This window comes from Quercus lobata, chromosome 6 (genome assembly GCF_001633185.2).
Source record: "Quercus lobata isolate SW786 chromosome 6, ValleyOak3.0 Primary Assembly, whole genome shotgun sequence".
NCBI classification, from domain to species: domain Eukaryota; kingdom Viridiplantae; phylum Streptophyta; class Magnoliopsida; order Fagales; family Fagaceae; genus Quercus; species Quercus lobata.
Window position 1 is genome coordinate 9,031,787 of NC_044909.1, and position 24,967 is coordinate 9,056,753.

The 24,967-nt window shown below is 35.3% G+C and overlaps 2 protein-coding genes across 3 annotated transcripts; one reads left to right on the top strand and one right to left on the bottom strand.

The window, feature by feature from the left end:
• The first annotated feature begins 89 nt into the window (after positions 1–89).
• Positions 90–5,886, top strand: LOC115994895 (ubiquitin-like-specific protease ESD4). The gene is made up of 9 exons (XM_031119231.1): positions 90–1,437; positions 1,615–1,691; positions 1,772–1,865; positions 1,953–2,051; positions 2,217–2,309; positions 2,408–2,527; positions 4,478–4,581; positions 4,722–4,794; positions 5,179–5,886. The coding sequence occupies exons 1-9, from the start codon at positions 625–627 to the stop codon at positions 5,239–5,241; spliced, it is 1,536 nt and encodes a 511-aa protein (XP_030975091.1). The 5' UTR covers positions 90–624; the 3' UTR covers positions 5,242–5,886.
• A 2,229-nt stretch (positions 5,887–8,115) lies between these two features.
• On the bottom strand, positions 8,116–20,314 carry LOC115994039 (kinesin-like protein KIN-13A). 2 transcript variants are annotated; one of them, XM_031118049.1, is made up of 14 exons: positions 20,066–20,314; positions 19,895–19,969; positions 19,486–19,738; positions 18,693–18,914; positions 17,641–17,829; positions 16,838–16,942; positions 16,567–16,644; positions 16,261–16,342; positions 14,390–14,552; positions 13,242–13,571; positions 9,768–9,986; positions 9,064–9,667; positions 8,889–8,954; positions 8,116–8,475 (listed from the first exon to the last, which is right to left on the bottom strand). In XM_031118049.1, the coding sequence occupies exons 3-14, from the start codon at positions 19,696–19,698 to the stop codon at positions 8,293–8,295; spliced, it is 2,454 nt and encodes an 817-aa protein (XP_030973909.1). In that variant the 5' UTR covers positions 19,699–19,738; positions 19,895–19,969; positions 20,066–20,314; the 3' UTR covers positions 8,116–8,292. The 2 variants fall into 2 exon arrangements, with proteins under 2 accessions (XP_030973909.1, XP_030973908.1); XM_031118048.1 differs by having other exon boundaries at positions 19,486–19,752.
• Between the last annotated feature and the right edge of the window lie 4,653 nt (positions 20,315–24,967).

Below are 24,967 nucleotides of genomic sequence, written 5' to 3' on the forward strand. Positions count from 1 at the left end.
GACAGAATTAAAAAGTGTATCAGAGTCAGCAAGCCAATATGTTAGGAAAAAAAATGGGACCCACCTATAAAACCCGAGCAGCTTCAAAGAACAATTAAGGAAGGTACATGCCTCTGCCTGAACCTGAAGCCTTTCTAGTAAGTTCCATTTTTATTTTACAACATCATCAATCGGAAAAAGTACGAGTACGAGGCCATCATTGCCTTTCCTTTCTCTCTTAAATTTCTTTCTTTTCCGAGACAGAAAGGAAAACCCACTTCTCTTCCCCTCTCTCTCTTTCTTTCTTCCTGAAGCTTTTATATTTTCCTTCCAAGCCCTGATTTGATTAAACTTCTATTTTCTTTTCTTCTTTTTTTAATTCCGAATTTGACCCTTGAATTTCTCAAAATTCACGCTTTGTTGCTCCAAATCTTCCACAATTTTAGCTCCCGTCAAAACCCTAATTTTCCGAACCCAAAATTGGCGTCGTTTTCTAGGGTTTTAACTTTGACTATACGGTACCACACACTCATCTATTTCCCCCTTCACCAAAACCCTAAAATTTTTCAAAATTGAGATGATGGGTCACTCCGAAAATGGATTTTCTTAAATGGGTTTTCGATTTCTAGGGTTTAAGTATTATCAATGGGTGCCAGAACGAGCAATCGTAAGCGTGAGGACGAGTTTTTGAGCTTCAATCGCGCAATCCCATATCAGAATTCTTCCGATTTTCACGTTTCAAAGAGACTCAGATTCTCACCTATGCACCAGAGCCCTGAGCGACCAGTGGTTTCGTCGAATAGCAGTGTTGCGAGGCTTTCTCGGTACCCGGCAGTGACTCCACGGTTAGGCAGAGAAGTACACGCCCCTTGTAGGATAGTGAATTACGGGATTTCGACTGGTTTGAATCGAAAATCGGAGTTGAGGACCAGTGGGATTTTGAAAAAACTGGACGTGTTTGATGAAATGGGTAACATTTTGAGTCACAATTACAATAAGGCTAAGGAGAGCGCAATGCGAACGTTTCGGTACTTTACAAAAGAGAAGGAAAAGGAAGTGATTGAAGTGGATTCGGATAATGAGCAGGCTGGAGTATCCGAAGATTCGAGTACAGAGGAAGTTGAGGTTGTGACCAATGTGGAAGTATTGGATTTGGATAATTCCAATAAGGTTATGGAACGTGGGGTGCAGCAGCAGCACTTGCCTTCCTCATCTTCGCAGGTTTCGGGCTACTTGGCAAATGGGAATTTGAGGATGGACAATGCAGAGAAGATGTTGGATTCATTGTCTCTGAATCAAGAGGTGGTGGATTTGAATAATGTTTCTGCATACAAGAAGTTGCTTGAGGCTGCTGAGAGTCGGAGTTCGAAATTGAAGAACCTGAACTTCCAGATTGAGCTTAAAGAGAAGCAACGGAGCTTTCTTCAAACGTTGCGGCCAGCCAAGAAACCGGTGGAGGTGAAATTCTTTTCACTTACTCTAGGAATTGTTATAGAAAATAGTTATTTAGGTGCTTTTTTGGTTGTTCAGTAGCTTTGTTGGTTTGCGATGTAAAAGTTAGAATGTGCTTTGAAATGCTGATCAAATAGTATTTCTAAAGGTTTCTATCATTTTATTATATTTATATATTTTCAGGCTGTACCTCAAGAACCTTTTGTCCCTCTTTCGAAGGAGGAAAAGACTGAGGTTGAACGTGCATTTAATACCAATCGGTATGATTCAATACACATATTATTAGTAATAGAAATGGGTGTATTTGTTAGTATAACATTAATAGGGTGTCCTGCTACAGGAGGAAGGTCTTAGTTACTCATGACAACTCAAATATTGAGATCACAGGAGAACTTTTACTGTGCCTTAGACCAGGTGCATGGTTGAATGATGAGGTAATTATTGGTATTGAATTTATACATTTGTGTCAATAGCATGTCTGGAAGTGTAGTTTCTTGATACATAGGCGCCTTCTCTTGCAGGTCATAAATGTGTACCTTGAGTTGCTGAAAGAGAGGGAAAAGCGGGAGCCACAGAAGTTCTTGAAATGCCATTTCTTCAACACCTTTTTCTACAAAAAGGTTGGTTTTTGTAATACTACTTTTTTCTTCAACCTTGGTAAAGTTAGGTCCTTCCACCTTTATGTTGTTACTAATTCTGCTAGGAATAATTTTAGCCCATTTCACATTCTTTGGTGCTACTATTCATGCCTTTTTGTTTTTCTTAATCTGATTGTTATTGCTCAGATAATAAGTGGAAAGGGTGGCTATGACTATAAATCTGTCAGAAGATGGACTAGCCAAAGAAAATTGGGATATGGCCTCATTGAGTGTGACAAAGTAAATTGATTGTGCACCCTCCTTTTGTTTTCCTCCATATGATTTTTGTTTGATTGGCCATTGCTTTGAATTTTAAATTGGTTTGTTATTATGATCAGATATTTGTCCCTATCCACAAAGAGATACATTGGTGCTTGGCAGTTATCAATATGAAAGACGAGAAGTTACAATATCTTGATTCGCTCGGAGGGAAAGATACCCAAGTGCTGAGAGTACTGGTATGCTTTTTGGCCATTACCTCTTCAGCTATACATTTTGCATGCAAATTAGTCATTGACTACATAGAGTCCAGCATCTGGAAATTGATTCCTAACTGCAATCCTTTTTTCCCCTTTGGGCAGTGAGTGAAATAGCTTTATGGAGATTCCTTTTGACTAAGCTACTGTCCAGCCAAATTACCAACTAATCAAATAGGCTATTAAATATTTTGATTAATTCATAAAAAAAATAGTGAAATCAAGGAGACAATACCACCAAGTTCACCATTATTGTCCTGGCATCAACAATGCCACTGTCTACCACTACCATCCTGCCACTGCCCGCCAACACTTGCCATCTCTGTTGCTACCTCCATGATCATCACCTGCATGTCACACCATCATCACCTTGACTACTGCCACACCAACTTGAAAATTGTTGTCATTGTTGGCACTCCAGAAATTTATGGGAACTTATATACTTGTCTGAATTGTGAAATTTCAAATGATGGGATATCCATTCCCTTTGTTTTTAATTATTGAACTAAAACCATGGTGTAGCAATTGAAAGAGTAATGCATTTATTAAAAAAAAAAAGCTATTGAAAGAATAAAAAATAATTATTTATGAATTTCTAATAGGAACAATTCCTCTTTTTTTTTTTTTTTTTTTTTTTTTTTTTTTTTTTTGTGGGGGGTGGGGTGGGGTGGGGATGGAGACACTAAGAGGTGGAGATAACACGCTTAATAGGCTTTATCCTCAGTTGTATGTGTGTTCTAACGACAAGGAAGCTTACATTTCTGATGTTCTATGCTACCAAGAGGGTGGTAATGAAAGAATCTGGAATTTGAGATTTCATAGGAACTTTCATGAAAGGGAATTAGGGGCTGCCTTATCTTTCCTTGAGTTCATTCAATCTCGAATCCCTAGGGGTGGTGGGAATGACACCTCTCATTGGTGTCTCAAAGGGAATGGCATGTTTGATACCCGATCCTATTACAATATCATTAGGGGTGCAGCTGATTCCAATTTTCCGTGGAAGGGTGTTTGGAAAGCTAAGATCCCTAGGAGGGTGGCTTTTTTTGTGTGGACAGAGGTTCATGGGCAGATCCTTACTTTGGATAATCTTAAGCTTAAGGGGAGCATTTTGGTGAATAGGTGTTGTATGTGCCATCGGAATGAGGAAACCGTGGATCATCTTCTCCTCCATTGTCCGGTAGCTCACTCTTTGTGGGTTTACATGCTTCAGATCTTTGAGATACATTGGGTCATGCCAGGCTCTGTGGAAAGCTTGGTGTATTGTTGGAGTTTTTGGCTAGGAAAATTTAATTCAGACATATGGAATATGATTCCCGGCTATTTGATGTGGATTATTTGGATGGAAATATATCGGCGCTCTTTTGAGGACACTGAGAAATCCTTGGTTCATTTACAAGCTCTGTGCTAGAAGACTTTATTTGATTGGTCTAGGTGTTGGGGCTTCTCGGAATGCTCCACTATCTTAGAGTTTATTTCTTCCCTTAGTATTGCGTTTTAAGTTTTTCCTTTTAGTTGTTTGCTGTTTATTTTGTTTATTGCTTTTCCTTGTGTTCACCATCATGAACACCTTGTATTGGCTTTTGTCTATTTTTTAGTTTGTTTTAATAATATTATTATTACCTATCAAAAAAAATAATAAAAAATATCCCTAATATTACATTGTGTCTCATCCTTAAAGGTTTTACTAGGGCATGTACAGACTGATTAATGGTAAAGGAAGCTTGATATTGTTACGAGTTTTGGCCTATTGCATAATCAAATATATAATTTTTTAGGACTTTGTATTGTAAATTAACTCCCGGAGGTGTGCACCTCTCAGTTATTCCCTTCTCTATAGTTTTAGTTGTATCTTGCACCTTGATGGTTGCACCTCTTTAAAGTTTGTTCAACTGATTGAGATTTGCAGCTAATGTTTATCATTGACTTGTCCAGGCTAGATATTTTGTAGATGAAGTGAAAGACAAAAGTGGAAAAGACATCGATTTAAGTTCTTGGAAACAAGAATTTGTCGAGGACCTTCCTGAACAGAAGAATGGGTGGGTGTTCATAAATTTTATGCTAGTCATGCATTGTATTTCAATTATCACCAATATAAAGGTTTTATAAACTTATTACAATAAGCAGAAAGTGCTTCTTATTGAACTGTTTTTTTCCCCTGAATGATTGTCATACACAGGTTTGACTGTGGCATGTTTATGATCAAATATGCAGACTTTTACAGCAGAGGTCTTGGCCTCTGTTTCAGCCAGGTAAGACACATTGGAAAAATGCTTCTCTTGAATGGCGATATAGCTTTATAATTGTGCATGTCTGTTTCCCTTGATTTATTAGTTTATCATTTCTCAGTCCTTAACTGTAATTATATATAACAAATTCCTAGTCCTTAACTGCATCAATTGAAGAGAGAGAAAGTGAGAAAAAGGGGGGGGGTGAAACTCTAAAAGGGATAGTGCTACAGTGAAAATAAGTTACTCTCTTTTTTCTTGGCAATGAAGCATACAAAACAGATCCCTTACAACCATGAACCCAGTGAGCATAATTCCTGCTCCTGTATAATTTTGTACAGTTGCTTGCACCAGTTAGCTTACATCATTTATTGATTACAATTGAATCTTTGTTTCTTTCCCTTATAGGAACACATGCCCTACTTTCGGCAGAGGACTGCAAAGGAGATTCTTAGATTGAGAGCCGACTAATTGAAAATGTCAACCTGCTGGTTTTGAAATATGCTTGCCCTTTTGAAAATTGCACTTTTCCATCGTTAGATGGTAATTATGAAATTGGCATCCTTTGTCAATACTCAAGAAAAGATACCTTCGCTTTGGTCAGGATTTGGGTGATAACCATGCAGGAGTTCCAGTTTGTTTAATCGAATGATCAAGATGATTCTGGTGAGTTGACTGGGGACTGGCATATCACTGGTAGTGTACAAGACAGGAGACGTAGCTTGTATATACTATACAAGAGTAAGCCAATCGTTTTGAAGGGTTAGTTTAAAGTGCTAGGTTATGAGGTGATAATTTTTACTTTTAACATCTGAGGTTTTTTGGATTAGTTTGGAAGCCAATAGTTTCTTAACCTCTTTTCCCTTTTCTTTTTTGATCTTTTTGTATCCATCATGCCTAGTGTTCAAAGTCATTATTTTTGTGCCTATTTTGAGTATTGGAGTCGATTTTATAATTGTAATCATAAGTTTCTGGTGCTCAAGAAAATGAAAAGCCTTGTTTGGTGTATTCTGATGAGTGATGAGTGCTTGTACTGTTTTAATAAATAGGGTTTCCATTGTTTCTGGTACTAAAGATAATTCGTGTTAATGGATTTTCTATGCAATCTTTGCTCAATGTCTCCCCTTGTACCGTTTTAATAAATAGATACTTTTCTGGTTTTCCCAGCACGGTTTGGAGGTGATATTCGCCGTGGACGCTAAAAACTACTTCAGGTAAACTAATTGGTAGAGTTCAATTGCATTTAGTTATCCTGGTCATCTCTGTTGACTTGTAGACATACATAAAGCTTAGAACATTACGTCTATTTTAATATAAAAACTTACTTTTTTCATTTTATATTCTCACTTTTTAAAACACTCAATATCAGAACATTTATATTATATTACATTTCATTAAAATACTATTTTTTTATCTATTTTTTTTTGTTATTTTCCAAGTCATCTCTCTCCTCAAACAAAACAAAAACCACATTTTTGTCACTCTCTGAACATACTCTCCTCCTCCACAACCAGCCTTTTCTTCCTCCCAAACCCAAGACTCTCTCCTTCTTAACCAGCCTCTTCTTCCTTTCCAAACCCAAGACTCTCTTTCCTCTTTCACAACCATTCTTTACTTCCTTTCCAAACCCAAGTCTCTCTCTATCATCCTCCACAACTAGATCCACCCCATTACATAGACCAACATGTTGCACAGATCAACTCGACCCAAATCCTTCCACAACTAGATCCAGAAAACCAAAGCAACCCGATCCACCAATAGGTCTGTTTGGCGATGATTCCGAGTTCCCTCTTTTTCACTTGTGGTGGTCAACGTGTATCAGCTGAAACAAGGAAGAGAGAGAGAGAGAGAGAGAGAGAGAACATATGGAAGAAGAAAAGAATAAAAAATAAAATGAAAAGCTACATAATCGTGTATATTTACACTGTTACTATAGCAAATGTGTAAATATGCACATTTATACACCCACTAAATGTGAGTAGTTTTGGGGCAAAATTGTGTAAATTTCATAACTTTTGTATTATAAAAGAAACAATGTGAATGCTCTTAGAAGCACAAAAATATAGATAAACACACCAATATCAAATTGTAACTAGTTGATTTGATTTTTGCAAGAATTTTTAATTTTTGGTTGAAGAAAACAAGAATTTGTTGCTACAGAACTTGGGCAGCCAATAATTGAGGGCCACCACGTCCCAGAAAAGTAGTAATAATGATTTTGATAGATTAGTTTCCATGAGAGGAAATTCATTACTGTTTCTGAAGGAAAAATTATAAATCGGTGCTATACAATTTTGTTTTGTTTTTGTTTTTTTTTAATAGAATTGTTATACAACTTCAGCAGCCAATATTGGAAGCCCCACATGGTGCATGCATAGCCAAAATTTTAAGTAGATTATTGGTTAAAAAAAAAAATTCAGCAGATTATTTATTGGGATCTTCACTTGTGAGACTTTTTACTCTTACCATGAGAGAGGAGTCTCATGAACCGTGTACGTACACGTTACGCAAACAATTTCGTGTGCATTTTACATCAAAACTCAGCAATCTACACGAGTACATTATTTCTTAATTAATGCCACATATCCTTGGAGTTCTATTATGTATATTATTTTTTAATGCCATATCCTTTATTACGGGGTTGATTTTTTAGTACCTTCAGCAACTATATGTGAAATTCATGGGGTCTAAAGTATTACTCTAAAAAGTACTAAATAAGTTTCTCAAAAAAAAAAAAAAAAGTACTCAGTAAATTTCGTCATTAAACTTTAAACCCCATCCTAGTCCACACTTCACTGTAAGCTTTTCAATATAATTATCATAATAGAGTATAAAACACCAACTAATATGTAAATCGGTAAATCAAGTAGAGCCTTAATCAAATAATCATCCTGAATCAATATTACGAACCAATTATATCAGGACCAATCTTCAACCAGAAACCAGAAAGCTACATAACAAACACGGAAGTAGGTGGTGAGAATAATTCAAAAACAGAAAAAGAAAAAGAAAAAAAAAAAGGTTGTAGGGAAGGAAAATTCAGAAAATTAAGGAAATAATGGAGAGAGTATCTTTTTCATCTTTTTTTTTTTTTTCCTCTTCTTTTCTTTTCCTGAATATAAATTGTAAATAAATTCCCAGTCACCTTTTAAACAACAGCCGAAGTCCACAAACCCTTGAAATCTGGGAAACACATCAGACTCATCTAAACAATACAATTGACAACACTACAATCTTTGATTACAGACATGAAACCCCAATGTTCAAGCCAAGAGTTCAGATGCAACACCAACTATAGCCCTCAGATTTAGTTTAGCCGTGCAGTGCCTTATATCTTTTGTCTTCTTTTTTTTTTTTTTTTTAATAACTGTGAGAGGAAGACAAAAACTATATATTATAACCAGAGAAGGTCCATATACATTGAATACACAGAACCGTTCAACATTGGCAAAAGAACACTGCAAAAATATGAGAGAAGGAAATTACATGACAGGATATGTTCAAAGATACAAAAAAGGTGCCTTAGCGAGGTACTCTTTTCCGACTAAGTATCTCCTGTTCTTTCAACCGGTGTTGAAACCTTGTAAGGCGAGATTGAAGACTAACCAGACCTGCTGCCTTGCGAGAAAGCACAAAGCTCAATTGGGTCACATAGTTGTCTATAAGGCTGCCTGGTTGGTCCACTTCTGCCAGCAGCTTCATTTCCTAGAATCCAGAAACATACAGGATCAATTCCAGACTCAGATCAGTGGAAAACATTTTAGGCATAAAACACATAATTCCAAAATGAGTTGAAGATATGTAACTGAAACCAATTTTGGGGAATTTCACACCTTAGTTTACTTGAGTTTCATAGGCGGTATGGTAGAAGAACTAATAATAAAATGATTCAGAAAAATACTCCTTTTTCTGAGGTTCATATAAAGTCAAAAATGTAATGATTCTAATCATATCAGAAAACTATACATAATTAGACTGAAAAAAATCCGAGTGAAGCAATTCATATGCTGTGGCGACTAAGAAATTAAAAGTATAAAAAAGACCTAAGCAGTAATTAACCTATATAATTAAAGCAACTCCAAAGTTAGAAACTGTCAACTAATAAATTTTTCACTTACTTCACGGACAATCTCCATTGTGTCCTCGATTTCTTTTCTATGAGCAGCGATCAAGGCCTCTTCTTCCTAAAGCAGTCAAATTATCATATGAGATAAACATTAGGCACAAAGGAACCTCTAATACAATTACAAATTTGTTTGAAAGAACAGAGAACAGGGCTAATAGATAACCAACCTCAAGTATAGCATTAATATTTCCATCAGGTGGAGGTTCAGGTTCATATTGCCGGGATCCAACATTATTTGTGTTGTAATTGACTGTATTCTGCTGCTTGGTGCTTGTGGTGGAAATATCCGATCCACTAGAATCTTTTCTCAGCCAATTCCCCAGCTTCTCTGATTTTTCTTCCCTAGACACTTTTCTGCGAGGTGGTGACACTTTTTGCACTTTCTCTTCTGTATCAACTAAGTTTTGGGGATAAGAGGAGTATGTCTTTGGAATAGTAGAATCGCCATAAGAATTTTTTATTTCGTATCTCTCCCTATCCATTGAGCCAGAAGGCACCCCTTTTTCCTCTCGCCCATTTAAGGGGTAACTTGATGAGAAACTGGAGGGCTGTTTACTATAATCCACAGTAGGATTGTATGAGAGATTTTCCTTTTCCAAAACCCTTCTACCCGTATCAGCTACTTTCACCTCCTGACGCTGTTCAAAAACATCCTCTGATTCAACAGACACCGGCAAAGATGATGCTGGTAAAACATCTTTATTAATTGATGGTAATAAATTTATAGCCTGATCCTTTCTCGCATTTCCACTTTTGGAGAGACTTTTAACCCTATTCATTTAAAAGTCATACTTCAATCAAAGTTGCAAAAGATAACAGTCCCTCGAAACTGAGGTATTTCAATTTAAACTCATAATGGTAAAAGGCATACCGGTCTGCATATCGCAAAGTATTGAGGGTATGCTCACATGAACCTGCATTTGGGGAAATGCAAGAGATCATAACAGTCCTTGAATTGCCAACAAAGGAGTCACGAAGCACCTCTGTAAGTTTGCTCCCACGAAAAGGAATATGGATCTGGTCATTGTCCAGAGCACGAATGCATTCCTTGAGAGCCAAAAGACTCTTGTTAATTTCTGCTCCCTCAATCCTGAAATGCCACAAAAAATTCAGAAAATTGCATTAAAAAAAATAAAATAAAATAAAAGAGAGAAGAAGTAATGTCTAACTAGGAAAAAACCTGTTTACATCAACCCTATGAAAACAACACAGTATTGCAAAGTCAGCAAAATTAGAGGCAAACTTTAGGGTCAAATGTGAGACCAGTCACTCAAATTTAGTCAAATTGATTGAAATGAGAAAACAGAGGCCAAATTATCACCCAGTACGCAGTGCAGTAGATAAACACATTATAAGTGAAGAACTGACACCTCCAATGACTAGACCAACACCCTGAGTCCAGCACCTCATACCCGCCAAGATTAGTTGGTCATTGCCAGATAAGATCTTAAATTTGAGCTTGGGCAGGGTTTCTACCCACCCAGTGATCTAGCATTTTTTTTTTTTTTTTGGATAAGTAAGAGAAGAATAATATTAAGAAAAAAGAAAAGCAAGAAAAACAACAAAGAGTTCACAGTAGTGAACAAATGAAAAAGATGAACTAAAATACAGAAGTAGCCCCTAATCTATTCTAATGGATGAAAGAAAATCCATAACGGTAAAACAATCCGATAGACCCCAACATCGAGACCAATCAAAGAGGGTCTGCTGGCAAAACTCTACTAACTAAACCACAGCTTTCCCCTCATCCTCAGAAGACCGCCGATTCCGTTTGGTCCAAATAGTCCACATTAAACAGCTTGGAACCAGATTCCAAATATCAGAACTATGCTTTCCAAGCCAATGATACCAACAAAACAATAAGTCCACAACTGAACCTGGCATGACCCAATCAATCTCAAACAACCAAATCATATACATCCACAACGAATGAGCTATTGGGCAAGAAAGTAATAGGTGATCTACAGATTCCGCATTACAACAGCACATACAACAACGATTCGCCAAAAGGCAACCACGAATCATAAGGTTATCCAAAGTTAGAATCTAACCATGAGCTGCTGACCACATAAAAAAAGCCACCCTTTTAGGAACCTTAACTTTCCAAATGCCCTTCCAAGAGAAGGTGGAAGGAGTTGCATTTCGAATCTTATGATAAAAAGACCGAGTCTCAAACTTCCCACTTCCATTAAGATCCCAACGAAACTTATCACACCCTCCACCCCTAGGAATTCGGGTTTGGATGAAATGAAGGAGGGAGTAGGAAGCCGCTAACTCCCAATCATTAAATTCCCTATAAAATCATAAACTCCACACTCTATCATTATCGCCCATTGAAGGGCTTAAACACATCAGAAATGCAAGCCTCCTTATTGGCTAAACACAAAAATAACTAAGGATAAAGAATTTTAAGAGGAACATCCCCAGTCCACTTATCATGCCAAAAAAGAATACAAGAACCATCCCCCACTACAAAAGAAAAATGCTTAGCAAAATTTTCCCACCCTTCACTAATACTCCGCCATAACCCACAACCATGGGCTCTACTACAAGCTCTAGTGCACCAACCCCCTTTTCTCTCCCCATATTTCATGGCAATGACCCTTCACCATAGATGAGTGGTTTCATGGCCAAACCTCCAAAGCCATTTCCCTAATAGGGCCTGATTAAAAGACACCAAATTCCGAATTCCCAAACCACCCAACTCACACGGTAAGCAAACCTTTTCCCAAGCCACCAAAAGGTATTTGAAACACTCAACTGATGAACCCCACAAGAAGTTCCTCTGAATGCGTTCCTATCTAGTTGCCACAGCTTTAGGGATAGTAAAAAGGGAAAGGTAATAAGTTGGAAGGCTCGAAAGAGTACTTTTCAACAAGGTGAGTCTACCACCCTTTGACAAATAAAGCCGCTTCCAACCTCAAAGTTTCTTTTCCATCTTCTCAAGGATCGGATTCCAAATAGAGGCTGTTTTATACAAAGTTCCCAAAGGCATACCCAAGTAAATCATAGGCAAACTACCCACCCTGCATTGGAGAATATTAGCCAAAGACTGAATGTTACGCACCTCCCCAATAGGGACAATTTCACTTTTCCCCACATTCACCTTCAAACCAGTAAAGGCTTGAAAACAAGTCAAAACCAATCTGATAGTAAGAATCTGCTCTCTAGAGGCATCACAGAAAAGAATGGTCATCAGCAAATAACAGATGAGAAACACGGATATCGGTAGAGTTAATAGGACCCGCTAGAAAACCCTGAATGAAACCACCTTCCTCAGTTTTCTTCAGGATACGACTTAAAACCTCCATAATCAAAAGAAAGTGAAGGGGAGACAAATGATCACCTTGTCTAAGGCCTCTAGAGCTACCAAAGAAACCAACAGAAGATTCATTAATTAGGACAGAGAAGCAAACGGTAGAGACACAAATCTTTAGCCATCTCCTCCATCTATCCCCAAAGCCCATCCTCTCCAACAGATAAAACAAAGAGTCCCAATTCACATGATCATACGCTTTCTCAATGTCTAACTTACACACCACCCCCGGTGTATGACACTTCAATCTACTGTCTAAACATTCATTAGCAATAAGCACTGAATCCAAAATCTGTCTGCCACCAACAAAAGAATTATGTGACTCCGAAATATGTTTATCCACCCAGTGATCTAGCATTGCCAAAGATACAGGATAACTGTAAAAACAGCAGCATCCACCAGGTTTCAAATTTGATAGGGTAAGGACATCCTAATTCAAATCCCAAATTAAATCTAAGCAAACCTGTTTCAGACCTGAAAGAATATAAAACACTCAGATTCTATTAGTAGCCACACCAATTTTACCTAATTGACTACATAATCCTACACTTCTCAATGCTTTAAAAGCCCTTGCCTAGCCTCTGGTTTATACAATCTTCCATCTGAGCTAATTTAGTTTCTCCAATAGTTGGGCTCTTTCTTACATCAATTTTATCAAAAAAATGGAATTCTCTATCACTTCTTATGACATGAGCTTTAAACTGTAAATATGATATACAACAAATGTCGACAAGAATTAGATGGAACAAAATGAAACGTAAAGGTCCAAAATGAAAATTGAATCACACATGAAGGGACAAAATGAAAATTGAGAAACATAAAGGGCCAATACAAAAACAGCAAGGGCCAAAAGTGTATTTAAGTATATATAAAAAATACCGACATTATTAAAGAAGCCAAAACAATTACTCCCTTCAAAGAATGAGGTAGAAGCAGAAAAATATATATTTTATATGTTTATGCACAAAGATTATGGAAGAATTGGATCTCTGCCCAATTTCTAGGGAAGCAGAGATCCACATACATTACCTTGTCTGTCGGTCATTGTCAGTAGTGTCAGCACCTCTTTCACTACCAGCAAGATCAATGAAAGAAATCTTCCCAACAACTTTCCCAGTTTTAGACTCATTTCCATCATTGCCACGTTTGGCATCTTTTATCTCACCATGCTTCTTAACAACGAGTTGTAAGATAGCATGTGACCTAGAAGATTCCTCATTGGCACCAGTGGACCCAGTGCTTCTTGCAGCATTTCCCCTCTCAATAAACTCTTTAACAATTTGTACATCTAAAACTTCAAATTCTTGCAGTCCGACAATGCAAACTTGTTGCCTCGAGTCTTCCCTCATAAAGAGTTTCCTATTGGGCAACAATGAACTCAATCATTTAGCAACAAATAGATGCATGACTGTTAACATGTATGCTATCCACAGTGCAGCAAATGGATACATTAATATTAGATACATACGTGCTTAATTTTGATAGCAAGATACGTATGTGCTTATAATTTCACATATATGATACGTGCATTTCAATCCAACCAAAAAAAAAACCATGAATGCTTAACATGGGAAGCACTATGCTTGTAGGTACTCAAGATGAAATTTCAAAATAATTCATCATCCAGATCCAACACTCCAAGTAGCATATAGTTGCAAGTATTGAACATTAACAAAAACAAGTAACATACACATTTACAAAAAGAAAATAAGAACTTGAAGCACAACACATGATGCTTGTTGGTAATTATGGTGATTAGAGATGCTTGGAAGCAATGCAACATGATTGTCCACAAACTCCTAATAAGACTAAAAAAAAAATGAATCCTTCACACAAATGCCCTTAACCAAGTCATACACCTTCAGCTTTTGCAAGTAAATAGGCACACTAATGGCTTGTTTGGATTGAGGGGGAAGGAGGGGGAGTAGAGTAGAGTCGGCTGGAAATTAGGCTAATTTCCGGCCAACTCTACTCTACCCCCCCTCTCTCCCCTTCAATCCAAACAAATCCTAAAGAAAACAGTTAAATTTGCAAAACAAGGACATTTGATACACACATTACTGTAAATCTCCCATAATTACTCTATTAAATCAAAAACATAAAAGTTCTGAAGCCCAAAAAAAAAAAAAAAAACAAAATAATAAATGAAAAGAAAAAATGCCATAAAATATACTAACTTTCTATCAGTCAGAAGATCAAAGAGTTTTCCACCATATATCTCGAAATAGCTAAGCCACAATTTGAATCTCTGATTACGGTAGAATGGCTGATGTAACAATCTAACAAGGTCTTCTGCAGCCCTGAGAGGCAATGGTTGCATTGTGAAGGTCTTACCACTACCTGAAATAACGATATTTTGGTAATTTCAATAATTCAAACTAGTAGACCTTGGTCCAAACCACCAGCATTAGCAAGAAAGAACAGACCAAAAAATTTCTACAATAGGTTAGGATTAGATAGATAGATATAGAATGTTAATAATTGTTCATGATGCTCCAACCATAATTAATTCAGTGCTGTGAACAAACAAATAGCTTCCAACACAACCAGAATTAACGATCTATTCCTTTTGATGGAAAAACGTTTCTTTGTAAAATGACTTGCTTTCTGGAAACTTGGCTCATTTTTATCGATTTGGTGGGCTCCTAAAAATGAGCCAAATAACATTTTATGTAGTTTGGCTAGCTCGGAAAATCATAATTCCAAATAATTTTATGAACAAAACTTTCATTCACGAAAACAAACCCCAAATAGGAAACTACGAATACACGACCCCACCCACCAAAACCATGTATCAAGTAATCCATGAGAACTCCTAGTGGGGATTGAACCCAGGATATCTGGGTCTACAACTCATCCCAAGCCTCCAACCACTAGGCAACACCCTGACAGGTTTTTTTAGCCATTTGAGAACCTCAAAAAGAAAAATAGACACTCAATTGAAATCTGACAGGTTTTATTAGCCATTTGAGAACCTCAAAAGGAAAAATAGACACTCAATTGAAATCTACACAGAAAATTAAGTGGGGAAGCAGTTGGTTTAAGTTAAAAAGGACATTTAGAAAAAAAGCCAACTCAAAAGTTGGTCATAAGTCAATCTCGGGAGAAAGGGGGCAAAGAAACAAAAGTTACCATTGGGATTTTTTTTTTTTTTTGAGTTTATTGTGGTGTTTGTTAATTATGCAGCATTGCAAAAAATGTTTTCTGCTTTTAAGAAACAGAAAAGCGTTTTCCTCTTTATTGAAATTGTTTTCCATTGACCATGGGAAACATTTTCATTTATTTTTCTTTTCCACTGTATAAACTTTAAAATGCAGAACAAACAAAGTGTGAAGCATTTCAAGGTTTCCAATTTTGGTGTTTGCAGCTTACCACCTTTTACAACTTCTCTTCCAAATCTTAAACAACCATCTCTTGAAGACACCTTTTTTTTTCCCTTACAATAAGTGGGGATGGGGGATTTGAACCCAGGTTCTCCCCATGAGGGAGACAGGGCAGCGTGCCATTGAGACAATGCTTTTGGCACTAAATTCTAATTTGCAATAGAATATAATTTAAAAATATATTCTTTAAAATTTTCCTTAAGCATTGCTATTTACACCTAGTTATGAAATGATTAAACTGAAATCTGTTACTTCGATTTCCCCTTTGACAGGGCTTTTTTTCTTTTTTTTTTTCTTTTTCTTTTATAAGTCTAAAGGGCTCCAATTGTTTCAGCCAAAAATTTAAAATAAAATTAAAAAAAAAAAAAAAAAGTGGGGAACCCCAAGTTAGATATGAAGGCCCAACTGTTTCAAACGGATTTTTTTGCTGGATGTAAAATATTTTACCACTTCCTTCACAAATTGCCCAAAAATAAAATCCTGCTTATTCTCGCTCTACTGAAATTTTGGTTTACAACATCAAAATTTACTTTATGAAGACATTGTTATGCATTCAGATTTCTGACATTCTGAACATATCATGTAATTCAGCAGAATTTATAGATAACAGATGATAACATAATAAGCTTTTTGTCATGGAAAGAGAGATCAGAATCTCAACACACCTGTCTGACCATAAGCAAAACATGTAGCCTTTGCTCGCTCAAATATGGTAGGAATGATTGGTTCAACAGTAACCCGGTAAACCTGTCTCAAATAACATGCAAAGAAGTCATATTTTGATCCAAATATCAACAATCAAATAATCAGTCTTACATTAAACAAAAAATGCCTCTACCATCAAAACCAAGCATAACAATATCATAAACATCAGAGAAATATTTTATCAAGATATTAAGAAAAATTCTACAGTCAAGTATACCAGAGCAGCAGTAGGTGGAAACTTCAATCTGTAGTATCAGAACCATTACCTCATCATTGGTGACATGCTCATTGAGAACAGCATCAAAACAAAACTCATGCTTCTCCACATATGCAGTCAAGTCCACCTTTAACAGCAAAAGAAAAAGAAAATTTTTGCTAAACACATGAGACAAAAGAGAGGGGAAAAGAAAACTCATCAACAGCATCAATACAATTTCAAAATCAATTTCAGCAAAAACTAAAATATAAAGGTACTTATCCAAAACAAAAAATAAAAACTAAAATATAGTGGTGCTTTGTGATAATGGAGAAAAATACCTTCAGTTTGGGCTCATGGACAGTCAAATAAGAACTGTCATAAACATTTACTATGTCCTCCTCCTTCCGAGAAAGCTCCTTCTTGTTCAGAGGTCTTTTTCGTACCTAAGTTATGCATTATAATACAACGATTTCAGGACTACTGGAAAAAGATAATATTACAAAATATCCCCTTTATGCAAATTGCATGCATATGCAAGAACTACATGGTCAACCAAAAGAAAAAACGGAAGGCAACATCGTTAGCAGTATATATCAAAAAGAAGGGACCGCGTATCAGTATGTGATACACATTTATTAATACATAGATAATTTTGCAAGGCCTCAAAAAAAAAAATATCTAACAATTACCACACTTGTTCAAACCTAGGTGTCTGGATCCTAATTTTAAATAATATTGTATGCAAATGTGTAGACAAACTACTACTTATATTAGATAGGGAAAACTTTTTATGAAGAGTGTTTCTATAGAGAGCCAATATCACCCAGGAGGTACCTAAAAATTTGTTTTCTTGCATAATAGATATAAAAGGGAATATATTGGACATACCGACATACAACATCAACAATCAATTCTAGTCAAAAAATTTGGGGTCGATTATGAATCCTCAATAGACTAGTTAGGGTCAGCCATGTGCAATAACTAATTTACATATTAAATAAACGGAGCCAAAATCCCTTGTACAATTATCATACTCCCTCTGTAAATGATGATCTAATAATCAAAGTTGCCTTTTGGCACACAACATATGCAGAGAGGCAGAGACAAACAGAGCAACCTGCTACTCGTATCACCAACATACCACAACTTTTATCTTTGCCACATTGTTTTCCTTTGTTGTCTCTTTTTCATTTATAGGTAATGGAACTGATGCATCTGCATCTGATTGCCCTCTTAGCTGTCCACCACTTGTCACACCAAAATCATCATCAAATGTTCTTGGACCACCAGGCATAAAGGGCGATGGCTCAAAAGGTTCTGAAATAACATGCTGATGATGGAAACAAAACGACAATCTATTAGAAAAGGAAAAAATAAAAAACATATTTTCAGCACAGAAAAAATAAACCTAAACTTCCTATGAGACAAAAAAAATAAACTACAAATGAAATGTAAAAGAGTCTAGAATTAAATCCCTTAAAAAATTGATATAAAGATCATAATGTGATTGGCAGATAATATAATAACCAGAGAGATAAAACTAACAAGTATCTGAAATGAAAAGAAAAACAGAGTATCATTCTTCTTCAGCATAATAATTCTGAATTCAATGAAGTTTATGGCTTCTCCCATCCATGATTTTCAACAAAACATAAAAAATATCTGCAGATACAAAAAATCTTGAGCAAATCCTACCCAAAAATTATTAATAAAGCCACGAAGCGCTATTCCCTACAATTACAATAATTATGAAACATATTTGACATCCCAATTGACTCATATTTCTTAAAATTATTGATAAAGCTAAGAAAATATTCTCAGCCCAAGAAGGTCAAATAACTCATACTAACTGCAGGACTACCCTTACATATGAATAGTATAATTATAATAAGCTAAAATGCTTAAACCCCAAAATAGTCTAAATTCTTCTTTCTTACTGGTTTTCTCCTTCACAAATAAATGGACAGTAAGATGAGCATATATTACTGTATGGAAATAACATAAAAAGTGGAAAGACAATTTTAATCAACATGACCTATAGTCATTCCATGGTTTTCAACCCTAGTCCTTTTAACAGTAGGCACTAAAGTAAAAAATACACTGATTTTATCATAACACATTTCATATAACCAGTTAATGTATAAGTAAAAGTTTCCTGCCCAGTTGGACACAACAACTTATACAGGGACACACCTCAGATAAAAGCTCTGTATCATCCATAGCATGAAGATCCAAAAGCCCAGCTCCAAAATCACCCCTGAACTCTGGAGAATAAAACCCCTCTGATACAGCCACTCCTCCTGAGGATTGGGTGGTAGGCGTATATGGATCAGACCCAGACTCCCCATTAAAATTGAGGTTTCTCATCAACTTAAAAAGCCTCTGTTTCTCTTCAGCAGACTGTGCTCCATAGCCCTTTGACAATATCATATGCTTCCTTGTCAATTCTCAAACTTTAATCACATTCAAGTACATAGAAGAAACAACATTTGACAGTACCACCATTGATCCCACAAGAAAAAAGACTTTGCAGGTCAATACACATAACAAATGATAAAAGGTACCATACCCAAATATATGCATTATGTGAGTGTGTGTTTGATATTGTAGGAACCTTTCTAAAGAAGGGCCCTTCACCCTTGGGACTCACCTCTAGCCAGTAAAACCTACAGGCAAAGGGGCATTGGCCCGTGACGGGCTATGCAGTTTAATGAGCAGCAAAATATACGCATTATGTTTTTGAGCAATAACAAAAGGGAAATTAAACTGTCATAAACCCTAGTAGGAAAAGCCAAAATGGGTGATAGAAATGACCAGAAACGCAACCATGTAGTAATGTACTTATTTCTCCAAATGCTAACACCTAAAAGGGTGATCAAAACGACCATCCAAACTCAATTTTCAAGTTGATCGACCAATTAACCAGACATATAGCGATCAATAAGCTAAAACATAGACACCAGTCAAAGAAAATGGGGTTACTTACCTGCATGAGGAGATTGGGGAGGAGGCGGTGATCGATGCCGGTAGAGGCCAAGGGAGAGGCCAGATGCTGCAACCCTGCGGACTGAAGCCACCGTGCCATGACCGCATCGCTGCCGGCGTCACTGCCACCACTGCCTCCCGCACCGGCGTGATCGTACAAAGCCGTCGTGGCCGCCGCTGCAGCAGCATTGCTCTGCTGCATCTGGCCACCCATGTGGCGCTGCGATCGCCTTTGAGGAGCCAATTTTCAAGATCTATCGAACAACCGCTTCACACAAAAAATTTATTTATTTATTTTTAAATCGCAACACAATTTCAAATCCAGGACAAGGAACTCTTATAAAGACAGTGATCTGAAATTACATTTATCAAAAAAAAAAAAAAAATTCAAGAAACAAAGAGGTACTCACAAGGAGGGGAAAATTCGAATTCAAAGTGGAACATGAAAAGTGATTACTGAAAAATGTGACTCAAATCCAAGGAATCTGCAACTCAATGAAACCAGATTTTCAACTCGGAGCTTTAAAACTTGTACAGAATTAACAAAAATAGAGTAAGAAAAAAACTTGAAGCGTACGTACCAGTTTTTTTTTTTTTTTTTTTTTTGGGAGTGAATATACGAATACGCGATCGAATCGATCTGTGGGTTGAGAATTTGATAAGGTTGCGATCAGATCCGAAGCGAAGAAATGAAGAAAGCAAAACCCTAATTTGATCGTAATGGAAAGGTTCAATGTCTCTTTCCTTCTTTATCTCTGTGTGTGCGTCTTTCTGTGAAATGAAATGAGTACAAAGCCTTCTTGTTGTTGTTGTTGAAATAAATTTATTACTTTGTGTGAAAGAGAAATGTTGTCAATTATAATTGGTAGATTATTTTCAATTTTCTATTTTTTAAGTAATAAACGGATATTTTAAACTTGGTGGATAGAAAGACTAATATGCCCTCGGGTTATTGATAATTTTCGGGTGTGTCGTTTCCTCTCCGTTGAGTGTGTGAGTGTGACGACGAGTAGCTCCAGTTCAGAGTCAGGCTTCAACATGGGCCAATTGTAAAGGGGGGCGGCCGGGTGGGTCAGTTTGGGTCAGGAAGTGAAATGTGAAACGATTATTGGTGGGATTGTGATTGTGTGCAATGCATTGGGTGGATATTTGTTTAAAATTGGATAGGTATCCAAATTGTATCGTATCAAGTGCAAAAAGATAGAGTTACAAATGCAAGGTTCTGTTTGGTCACCGCTAAAACCTGGTTGTCTTTTTTATCATTTTTTTTTTTTAGTTTTGTTTATTTATAAGTCCTGTTAACGAGTGCCCTTAAAACAATTATTAACAAACCATTTTAGGAAAATTTTAACACTACTTTTATGGAAAAAAAAAAAAAAAAAGTGTTAAAATATTAATGGCTTCTTTTCCTTTTTTCATCAAAATTTTTCTAAAATAGTTTACTAACAAATATTCTTAGGGTATCTATTAACATTTCCCTTTTATTTATTTATTATAATCCATTTAGAATATTCATTTCTTTTCTTTGTTAGTTTATATATAATTTTTTAAAACTCTAGTTTTTTCTAAGTATGATTATACTTTTATAAAATTTAGTTTAAAAAAAAAATATAACTGGTCTTATCCAAACGCACTCTAATAGTAAAAAAATACTATGAGTAGCTGTGTGCAAGGACATGAGGGATTAGACTCACCTGCTTTAGTGTGTGATATGTATTGAGTGTGGCTGTATGAATACCCGCGGTCGCAGTTATCCGCTAGAACAAGGCGGGAAAAAACTCACCTTGAAGTGAGAATGGGGTGGGGGTGGAGAATAGAAAACTTGCCTCATACTTGCCCCGTTGTCATTCCTATGAGGTGGGGGTGAGTGTGGCCATATGAATACCCGTGGTTGCACCGTTTGGCCCAAGCCAGTTGAAACTTGATATTTTTTAGTAGCATTGACTAGTTTACATTTAAAAAAAAAAAAAAAAAAATGTTTGTACATTGCCACCTTAAGTTTAAATCCTAGTTTAATCTCTGATGGTGAACAAGCTCTTGAGCATGTGAACAATCTCGATTCATGTTCAAAATAAACTTAAATAAACAATCATAAATTTTAACACCCAGCTTAGCTCAACTCATTTACAAGTTTAACAGTCAATCTATGAAGAAATAAAGAATGCGAAGACTGAGAAGTTACTGTTGGAATTTTTTTTTTTGGGTAGTGTGTAGAATATTTGTGGTTGCCTATTTAGTAGTATATAATATCATGGAAATATTTGTTGCTTTAAAAAATGAGACAATGTTCTTCACTTTTAATACTTAGCTTGTTTATGGCTCTATGAATCAATCTATGGGAGAATAAAGAATGTGAAAAGAGATAAGTTACTGTTGGAAGTTATTTATAGTGCTTAAAATATTCATTGTTTCTAAAAAGAAGTTTTACACATATACACTTAAATTATGCTAAAATATAATTATATTTTAGAGCCAAAAAAAAAAAAATGTTTATGCTATATTGGACTTATTTTTTGTTGACCACAAAAAAGGTATTTTCCACTAAAACTTACTTATTCCGCCATTCCTTCTCAAAAAAATAAAAAAATAAAAAAATTATTCTGTGATTCTAAATATACACATATTTGGCCACACAAAAAAAATAATTTTCACTAAAACTTACTTATTCTGTTATTCTAAATATACACACCCAAAAGAGAGAGAATAAAGTATTATAAGATATTTTTTTTTTTTTTTTTTTAGAATCATTTCTAAGAAAAACTCAAGATCAAATCCTCATTCACATTCACATTATTGCAAATGTCAAATTATAATAAAATAAAATAAAAAAGCAGAAATCAATTTTCACCAAAACAAAATGAAAAGCATTAATGGAATTCTGAGCCCTATAAATATCTCCTACTTCCTCGGTGACAAGTCATTGTCAATATTCTGAAAGAAGCTCTGCATTTTGATTTGCCTGCCAATTAAAGGAAGCGACAATGCCCAGACGGCAATGAAGCGAGACGTTATGATATGTCGAGGGGTATTATTAGGTAAAAAAAATAATATAAGTGGTGTGCTCAGATCATAACCAATAAAATTTTTTTATATTTATAATTTATAAAAATATTGTAAAATAATTTATGGTTGTAGTATTACTCAAAAGAAAATCTTTTAAAGGAAAATGTTTTGATGCATACAGATATATGTAGTAATAAAAAGAAAGAAACAAATATCTAAAGTCCACTTGATCATGTATATTGCACGTCACTCTTAAACACACGGCTCTTTCAGTATCTAACAAAACCTTTTCCATATTTGAAAATCTCCATGACAGCAAAGAATTGTTTGGCTAAAGAGACAAATATTTCCGCGGATTAAGACAAGTGGACAACCTAATCACCAAATAGCTCGTGTGGGTTTGTATCTTCATAATAACTCACTCCAAAGAAAAATATTTATTTAGAATATTAGGAAATGTTTGGTTACAATTAAAAATAACAAAAAAAAAAAGTAATTCACTTTGGTATTTACTTTTAAAAGAAAATATTACATAAATAATTTTTTTCACAACTATTTTTTTTAATAGTTATATTATTACATGAGGAGCGAGATTTGAAGTCTAATTCTCTTTAATAAATAAGACATGTAATGCAACTATAAGGTCTTGGCTTTTTAACAATGGCTAAGGTAACCCTGTACACCATTGATGCGATGATCACTCTACAAATATAAGTGTTTGTAGAGTGTGGGGGGCAAAGACTGGGGTTCAAGTCTCTAGAAGGAAGTTTCACACACATATACACTTAGATTATATTAGAGTAGAATTTATATATATATATATATATATATATATATATAAAAAGGCTAAGGTAAAACGCTGTTAATAAAATAACATTATTTTCACATAAGAAAAGTTAACAGCTGCTCTAAAAGTATTAATTTAAGAACTATTTTTAAAAATATTTTATGAAAAAATGACAAAACAATTATATTTTTTGACGATTTTTTTATATTTTTCATAAAAATTATGTCAACATTTTCCAAAAATAGTTTTTTAATAATTACTCTAAAAATACCCATTAAAATGCCTCTTTTCACATTACCCTATTATTAATATTGTTTTTATTAACACCAATCACAAGGTATAATTTCAAAGATTAAAGAAAAGTTGTAAAAAAACATTGTGTGCAAGAGAGAGAGAGTTGGGATTAGATCTCTCTCTACGGGTTATATTATTTCCATTAGATAAATAAAGTAAAAACTAAAAATAAGCTATTGCTAGATTTGCTCAGCATTTGTTTGTCACATTCTAATTTTGTATTATAGTTTTAGGATTCATCATCCAAATGGATAGCATTGGCTTTGGATTCTGAATCTGTGATGTCATAAATAGGAGAGATTGCTGCAATTGCTGAGGATGTTCTACTGAAGAGGAACACATTGCATGTGACACCCATGCGACCTTGGCAGTCATGTTGCACACGCGCAAGGTAGCTCCAAATGCAAGACGTGGGCTTGGTAATTGCCTATAATTGGCTAATAGGTAATTTACTGTTGGCTCTGAAAATTATGTGAGCACGAGCAATGGTCTCTAAGGTATAATCAATTTTAATTACAAAAAGCATTATTCTACGTGCAGAATTGCAGACAACGGTACCGTCCTGCTTCCTATCTATGATTTGGTTATTAGAATCTTTCCAAAAGGCAATAATACGTGAGAGTGTACTTCATTTTTTTAATATAATATTGTTTTCCTAATGTACACTATTAATAAAATGTAGATTTTCTTTATTTTTTTTAATAATAAATATATTAGAATTTCAATATATAATATTTGTGATGATTATTCTTTATTATTATAATAATATATTATTTCTTTGTCAAATTTGTGAGAAATATAATTATGGTAAAACTCTTTAAATTTGCATTTTTTTTCCTTAAGAACAACATGGAAATTCATGGATGGGTGTAAAAGGCAAGCTGAGTAACCTATTATTAGAACAATATATTATTTCTTTGTCAAATTTGTGAGAAATATAATTACGGTAAAACTCTTTAAATTTGCATTTTTTTTCCTTAAGAACAACATGGAAATTCATGGATGGGTGTAAAAGGCAAGCTGAGTAACCTATTATTAGAACAATATATTCTTTCTTTGTCAAATTTGTGAGAAATATAATTACGGTAAAACTCTTTAAATTTGCATTTTTTTTCCTTAAGAACAACATGGAAATTCATGGATTGGTGTAAAAGCTTAGTAACCTGAATGGCGTAGAGCTTGATTCGGGTTATAGCCTATAGGCTTATAGCTCTCAAAGAGATAATTAAAGGCTTTTTAGCGAATTTGTCAAACATGTGGCAAATTTTGATAGAGTTCACCCCCCTCCCCCGGCAGTCTTTTCTCTTTCCTTAAAATTGGAAAACATTGTCAAGTTAAAGTTGGGATGGGAATTCTAAATGTTAGCTTTTTAATTGTTCCAAACTTTTAATAAAAATAA

Coding starts and splice junctions, on each gene's coding strand:
- LOC115994895 (XM_031119231.1), top strand. CDS start 625: ATGGGTGCCAGAACGAGCAATCGTAAGCGTGAGGACGAGTTTTTGAGC. Junction 1,692..1,771: donor CGTGCATTTAATACCAATCG/GTATGATTCAAT, acceptor GTCCTGCTACAG/GAGGAAGGTCTTAGTTACTC. Junction 2,310..2,407: donor GCCTCATTGAGTGTGACAAA/GTAAATTGATTG, acceptor TATTATGATCAG/ATATTTGTCCCTATCCACAA.
- LOC115994039 (XM_031118049.1), bottom strand. CDS start 19,698: ATGGGTGGCCAGATGCAGCAGAGCAATGCTGCTGCAGCGGCGGCCACG. Junction 16,943..17,640: donor TGGCAAAGATAAAAGTTGTG/GTATGTTGGTGA, acceptor TGCATAACTTAG/GTACGAAAAAGACCTCTGAA. Junction 14,553..16,260: donor TTTTGCTTATGGTCAGACAG/GTGTGTTGAGAT, acceptor TCGTTATTTCAG/GTAGTGGTAAGACCTTCACA.